The 7,755-nt window shown below is 39.7% G+C and overlaps 1 protein-coding gene across 1 annotated transcript in view; it reads right to left on the bottom strand.

Annotated features, from left to right (window-relative positions):
- Positions 1-7,755, bottom strand: part of LOC107690691 (NMDA receptor synaptonuclear signaling and neuronal migration factor-like) — a 38,452-nt gene that overhangs the window by 21,394 nt on the left and 9,303 nt on the right. The window contains exons 2-5 of the mRNA XM_016489083.1: positions 4,922-5,579; positions 4,744-4,816; positions 2,921-2,926; positions 1,239-1,307 (exon numbers count right to left, since the gene is read on the bottom strand). Coding sequence (XP_016344569.1) covers positions 1,239-1,307; positions 2,921-2,926; positions 4,744-4,816; positions 4,922-5,579 — 806 coding nt within the window. The remainder of the gene's footprint in view (positions 1-1,238; positions 1,308-2,920; positions 2,927-4,743; positions 4,817-4,921; positions 5,580-7,755) is intronic.

A 7,755-nucleotide genomic window follows, 5' to 3' on the forward strand; every position in this document is an offset into this window, starting at 1 on the left:
TTAGGATTTAGAAATATCAATAGATCTGTAAAAAAAAAGTACCCACCATGATAGAAAAACAAACATGTCATATCTGATCCAGACTATCAGCCTACCCAGCATAAAACATGTTTTGTGGTAACGCATTTATTTGAAAAATGAACAAAAAAAGAACATTAGCTAATGTTATGACATAATATGAGTAGCATATTTTTAGTCCGAAACTTAGAAATTGAATAACAGTTTCAAATGATGAGAAAATGTGTTTATTTTCTCCACCAACCCTTAGTTGAGATCTAAAAAAAAAAGCTTATTTCTGCTTCAGAGTAAAACAAAAAAAAACTCATTGTTTTATAAGTGCAACTTAATTTCTTGTAATTGCGACTACATGCTACCATTTACAAGGTTGGGGTCTGAATGTTTAATGATTTAGAAAGAAGTCTGCTTACCAAAGCTGCAGTTATTTGAGTAAAAACAGTAATATTGCAAAATACAACTTAATTTAATTTTGAATACAATTTAAAAATAACTATTTTCTATTTTAATATACGTATGTTAAAGTATAATTTATTCCTGTGATCCCAAAGCAACATTTTCAGAATCTATTCCAGTCTTCAGTCAGGCACAAAATATGCTAATATGCTGAAATGGTGCTCAAAAGACATCTTTTTACTGTTGAAAACAGCGGTACTGCTTAATATTTTTATGGAAACTGACACATTTTTCCAGGATTCTTTGATGAATGGTAAGTTTAAAATATTTAATTTATTTGAAATTATTGTTAGATTTAACAAAACCGATTTAAAGCATCCTGAATAAAAGTATTAATTTCTTTCAAAAAAAAAAAAAAGTCTTACTGACCCCAGCATTTTGAACGGTAGTGTATATCTAACAATTGTGACTTTGTTTCTTATTTTAAACTTTATCTCACAATAACCCCTTTTATTGTTTACTCTGAAGTGGAAACCGGCTTCTATAGAAATCCCTGGGTTTAGATCAATAAACTGCTTCTGGCATTCTGCTTGGTAAGCCTAGCATCACGACTCCACAGGGAAGTGTGCCAAAAGTAGATCCTCATGTGTAGTGTGCAGGATTGGAGTGTGGACTTTCAAGAACTGAGGGGATATACACACACAATAATACTACAGTAACACAGGACAACACAAAACACAAACACCATCTCTCCACTGTCTCATTCTATGTGTGTGTGTGTTGAGGGAAGGGCTGTGACATAGGACATTAGGGGCAGTAGACAGTACCTCTCCATCAGTGCGGTGGCCTCTTGCTCTCTTTTCCTCCTCTTTCTCTCTGCAATTCCACGGAAAGCCCTGCTGGGACCGGTCACAATGTTACAGGGTGTGGGTGTAGGTGTATGTGCAAATGGGAGCAGTGCAAGAGGAAAAATCTAGAGTGGCAAGGAAGGTTCAAACCACAACAGGTGATCACCACCCACAGGTCAACGGGACACTACAGGCATGTACACACACTAAACACTACGACCACAGCGAAGTCAAGTGCAACAGACACTCAGTCACCAACCAGCACAGAGGATAAATTCACAGGAAAATGTAACATCTTTGTGGGAGTGGTTATCATATCTGCTGTGCATCGATTGTTATTCATAGGGTGACCATCATTACAGCTGATGTTAAATCAAACCCTGTCCTCAGTAGATGAGGTTAATGACAGCCCAGAAGCTACGTTCTAACAGTGTGTGTGTGCACGTAATTGCATGTGGATGTGTCTATGTGACTACATCCTGAAATCCTTCAGAGCCTTGACAGATTGGCGACGGTCTTGGAACACTGCGCGCAAATCTTGAGATGAGTGACTTTTCTAGGGTATACTCAGGCTAAATTTATATATTCCGTGTGCAATATTAAACACAGTGATGGCAGCAAACACCATATTCCTCCTTAACGGCCAGTTCACCATTTTGTCATTTTTTTTAATATACCTTGCATTATAGTCAAAACACAAGCTCTGTTCCAAAAATCTAGTCAACTGTCTACCTAGTTCTTATTTTAGGAAATCGTAGGCAGACTCCCAACACAAAGGCTATTCCTAAAGGTAGGTAGGTACATTCCTATGCTCTCTTACCCCTTGTTTTTAAAATACAGTTTAAGGCAGCCTTGTGAATGGAGATTTTCACTATAGTTTATTCAATATCAAAACTTGACAATTATATTATTTTATCTAATTAAAAATGTATTTTACTTTATTTTTATTTGTGTGCTCCAGGTGATTTAGACACTACAGTAGCATTTTTGTAGCTTATCAGCATGCATGAAAATGTTTTATGTTATGGTCCTTTCGTGTGTTTTTGTGTGTGTGTGTGTGTGTGTGTGCATTAGTTTCTTTAAAGACATTTACAATAAACGAGAAAGGTGTAGTATGCTAGTATGGTATTTTGAATTCAATCTTAGTCAGGTTCACCTGTACTTGAGCAAAAGCATCAACATACTGCTGTTTGATTCCTGTCCTTTTAATTAAAAATTAAAAAAAACATTTTGGCAGGAGTTGAGTCTCTTGTGAGCTTTGAGTGCTATTTATGTGGCATTACCACATAAATGGTAATTGGATTGAGGATGTCAGCAATGGACAGCAAAGCATTTCACTAGATTTTGAAAAGGAGCTTTAGTAACTAATTTGTGGTTAAAATCCAGAAAACTTCAAAGGTCATGCCACCATATAGTACCACAAACAGGCAGTTGAAATGTGATTAGCGATACTGAACTGAGTGACTCACAACTGGTATTTTGAGCAGTATGTGTGCTGTGTGAGACATAGTTCCTTCATAACTTCAAACACTCTGTCTAATGCTGGTGGAGTGAGAGTTAACACAGGTCAGGAGAGGCAGCAGCACAGTGGAGCAGAGGGTGGGGATGGAGAGAAGCGTTGACTTTTTAAAACAGTGGGCTAATGAGAAAGAAATACTCACGATATTCTTTGGAGCCAAGGAAAAAAATGCATAATAAAAAAGATTAAAAAAAAGGAAAGAGAGAGCAGGTGCTTTAACCATCACAAGAAAACACATGAAAATTGAAAAGCAAGTAAAAAGGTAAGGTACACAGGAAACAGAGAGCGTTTTTCAAATATAAACACCGGATCAGGTCTTATAAAAGGATGGATCACCAAGTGCTTTATCACTACCTATTACAGTCAATTATCACAAAAAGTGGCAGTTCTACAGCCAACCATGGGAGAAAACACTGACATTTCACACAAATTGAAAGGATTCTGAAGTGAAAGTGTCGATTAGAAAAAGCAAAAAAGCAAATGAATAAGTCAGAAGAGAAAGTAGCTGCAGAGATAGCAAAGTATTCACAGACAGAGAGGCATAAAGTGGGAGGGGAAAGGCAAGGAGGACTGACACCAGATGATGACCCTTACCAAAAAGTAGTATACTTCAAGTTTATTTTATTAAGTATACTTAAGTAAAGTTCAAGTATATTTTTAAGTATAATTATAACAATGAAAACACGAATTCTAGGAGCACAAGTATAGCTCAAATATATTTAGACTTTTTCTAAGTAGGCTATAAGTCAAGTATACTTAAAAGTACATAAAAAGTAGACTAAAAGTATACTTTCCTCTTTTTTAGTTTAAAAGAAGTATACTAATAGCACACTTGAATGAACTTCTTTTTCGTAAGGGGAGGTAGGAGGGCATAGTGAGGTTGAGGGGGAGACAACAAGCATGTCGGCTGGAGGGAGGTGGACTGCACCCCAGTGGGGGGGCTCAGCCAGTGGGCTCTGTGATTAAGACTTCTGCCCGACAGGTGATAATTAAGCATTCAGGCTGAGCGAGAGCATCTGAGCACAGAGAATAATGGAGACTAAATTCACTCGACTGAAAAGGGAGTGAAGACCAAGAGAAAGAAAAAGAAAGAGGAAAAAGAAAAAAAGGAAGACAGGATGGAAAAGAAAGAATAGAATTTAATTCATTACATTTATATAGCGCTTTTCTAGGCACTCAAAGCGCTTTACATTGTCAGGGGGTATCTCCTCATCCACCACCAGTAGAATAAATAGGCGCCGGGAGCACACATCATTCACTTCTTCGTCTGAAGCTTGCGTCCGCAGCATGGCAAGAAACCCACCTCTACTCTTTTCGAAAGACATCCTGGGATTTTTAATGACCACAGAGAGTCAGGACCTCGGTTTAACGTCTCATCCGAAGGACGGTAGAAGAAAGAAAGAGAACAAAGAAGGCACAGAGAAGCAGGAGGGGAAACAGGAATGGAAAGAACATGGAAAACAGGAAGGGGATAAGAAGAAAGAGGAAGGGGAAAGGGAAGAGACAAAAGAAGAGAAAGGGCGAGTAGAAGGGGAAAATAGAATGATGAAGGCAAAGAGAAAGAGAAAAAGAAATGGAAAGAAAAGGAGGAAGAGATAGAGGAAATGGAATAAAAAGGGAAAAAGAAAGCGGAAAAGGATGAAAACAAAGAAAGCAAATAGAAAGAGGAAGGGAAACAGAAACGGAAAGAGAAGGATGAAAAGACAAGAACAGAAATTGAAATAAAAAGAAAGGAAGAAACAAAAGCCAGAGACAGAGGAATATGAAGAAGGGAAAAAGAGAATCAGGAAAAGGCGGCGGCAAAAAAGAAAAAGGAATGGAAACATGGATGAAAGAAAGAAAGAAAGAATACCTCCACATACATGAGTCAGGATAGTTAAATTACACGTTTGTTTCATAGACCAACCCTACTCAAGAGGAAGCAGAAGGAGAGGTTTGATGCAATGAATTCCCATGTTTACTCACGCTTGCATGGTGGTGGTTGCAGTCTGGAAGCTGAACATGTTCTCTTTAGGGAACCAGCTGTTCGTATGATCCTCTGCAAACAAAAAAGTTAGCATAAGCAAAGGTAGCAGGTACAGTGTAAATCTCACAATGAATAAACCAATACACCATCATTCAGTGATGGTGATGTTCTTCTTACCTCGATCCTCTGAGGACACATGGTCCTCACTGTACATCCTCTCCAGCTTCTTGTGCTGTTTGCCACCACCATGAGGTGACGTCTCAAGGTCTAGAGAGCGCTGGCTCTGGCAGTGTGGCCGAATGCAGTCTACACAATCCGGCATGCAATCCTCCCTTGACCTGCTCCGTCTCGAGCCCCAGTCCCTGATGTTATGGACGCTCCCTGAGCTCTGCAAAGGTTGTGTCAGAGGCGGATGGCTGTAGTGATGCTGGTGGGTAGGGCCATTGTTTCCACGTTCGTGGCTTCCTCGATGATGGCTGCCACGTAAATTGGAGGAAGCGTTGGTTCTGGGCGGGTCTGTGGTCCTCTTCAGCACTTCTAGCTCCAGGCTCTCCTTGCTTCCCTGGCTCCCAAGCATATCTCGCTCCCTAGTAATGGTGTAGACGCGTGCTGGCTTCAAAGAGCTCTCTCCACGCCTTTGATGATGCCGGTCCTCAGAAGAAAGGCTGCGTTCTACTGAGAGACGTCGCTTGGAACTGGTAGGAAGGGGCGCAGACTGGCTGCCTGGCTGAACCTCTTCTTGACTGGGCTTGACTATGAGAGTGTGTTGGGAGTATGGCTGGAGGCTGTTATTGTTGTTCAGTCGGCTGATGTCTGTGTGTGAGTGGTTATGCCACTAAAAATGGCTTCCAAAATTTTGAATTTTTTTTTAAAAAGGATGCATGTGCACTCCCGATGGCCCTTACAATCAGCATAGATGATTTATACAAATCATTAATGCAGTCGAAGAGCTGCCAGATTCCATTATCAAATGCATCACTCTAACTCTTAACCATGGGAAAGATTTACACAGTTTTCTCCTCCTGTGTGGCACAGCGAGAACACAACTAATGCAGCCTAATTACTCGCATACGCTGGGGGTGTAAACCAACTACCATGTACAAATGAAAAATAGCACCAAACCTGTTTCACTCTCCTTGTCTGTAACTTAATTCCCAGCTAATGATGCCTTCCCACACAAGCTCACTAAATATGTAGATTCTAACATGCAAAAATACACTGAAGCCCACCCCCATCCCTGCATTTTGAGAAATGTGGAAGCTACACAAATGCACATAGATGAATGCGGTTAACTGACAAGCACCTCCACAAGCCATAATCAGTACGCGCTACTCGCAAATTGTGCAGTCTCTGCACCTCTCTAGGGATGCTGGGAAATGGGATGGTTCTGTTGTTGGAGTAGCCATGCTTTCCTGCAACGACACTTTGAATAATTAAATATTAGCCAGCATGTGCATCCCTCTCTCTCCTTACTCAACAAACTCTTCTAACAGATGGGATGAGTGGTGCAGAGTGGAATCATCCAATCACTTTCTCATCACTCTTCTCACTGTCTCACTCCACAATGCCTGGAGCAGATACAAGCTAAGTGTTTTAAAGTGTGATGGACCGAGAGGGTGGGGTGGACTAGAACTAAAACAGAGCACCGGACCTATGCAGACTCATCGAAACCAAAAGCGTTTGTGTTATGATTTTACTGTCTTGGTTAACTTGAAATGTACTCTGCGGTGCTCTTAAAATAACATGTTCGGCTTCTAGTCAGTGAGGAGATGTGTGTTCAGGCAGATAGCAGGAGAAATGGGATTGGACGTCTGGCGGCAGAGAAGGAAGTACAACGCAGAAGGCTGCTGGGAAATTAGTTCCCTGCTAGGACACAAATCATTTTCAATGAGATGCCGGGCAGAACTCAGAGAGGGAGCAATCCCATAAAACTGTTGTGAATGTGAAATAGATAAGTGGAGTGGGTATCTGAGGGCAGTACTTCAGGATTCAAAGCTTAAATGGGCTGGCCTAGTTGAAATTTTTCTCCACATAAATCTTTGTATATTTATATCTCATAAACTTTTTGTTTTGAAAGCCAGTGTTTTGAAAACTTGGGACCCACCTTAAAATCGGGTCTTCATCGACTATCAATTATTAGTTTAACTAACTACACACAAACAACATTCATTTGAAATATGTATATGACTGCTTACTACTATATGGTTCATCATAAAACAAATTGCACATAATGTAATTATTTCACTTGAAAAACTTTTAATAAATAATGATAATATTATTAATAACAAACAAATAATTGAACATAATTACATTGTGATCATTAATATGAAATATCTGGATATTTATCACATAATTACATTAAAAATTATTGCAATTACATATAGTATAAGCGCAAATGAGTGATGTATAAGCTAAGTTATCAGACTAATCAGGTATTGTTATTCTATGCTAGTACGTAAGCTTACTTAGACATTAAATGGTCATTATAACATAGTTCAAACTACATATATCATAACATGATTTTGTAGGGATTGTAATCAGGCACTAAAGAGAGCAACTATTAAAAGTTCTCTGAGCCAATGGGACCACTTTAGGTCCTAATGGAGACCCGATTTCTCACTACACTGTACAAGTCAACTGGTCCACCGGAAAAAGTCCCAGTCTATGGTCAGACAAACTGTGAGAACATAGCCTAAAGCCCTATTCTCACGGGATTAGTATTACCTGGTGACCTCCAGTCATTTGTAATAATTGCGGAGGTTGTCTGTGATCTTAATCCCGTGCGAATCGGCCATGTCTGTAATTTGTAAAGTAAAAATTCCCCCGCAAAAGACCTACCATATTTCGCCGAACACCGAGGTCCTGTGATAATATTAGTCCCGTGCGAATCGGCATCTCTGTGATTCGGCCAGCATTTGGCGGGTCGCATATTATTTTTCGAGGTTTTTGTTTGCTGTGCGCCTTTTTATCCATCTTTCGCGAAGAATGGAGCTGCGTTGGAGTGTTTGATA

Source organism: Sinocyclocheilus anshuiensis, unplaced genomic scaffold (assembly GCF_001515605.1).
Source record: "Sinocyclocheilus anshuiensis isolate Anshui unplaced genomic scaffold, SAMN03320099.WGS_v1.1 scaffold2041, whole genome shotgun sequence".
In the NCBI taxonomy this organism is placed as follows: domain Eukaryota; kingdom Metazoa; phylum Chordata; class Actinopteri; order Cypriniformes; family Cyprinidae; genus Sinocyclocheilus; species Sinocyclocheilus anshuiensis.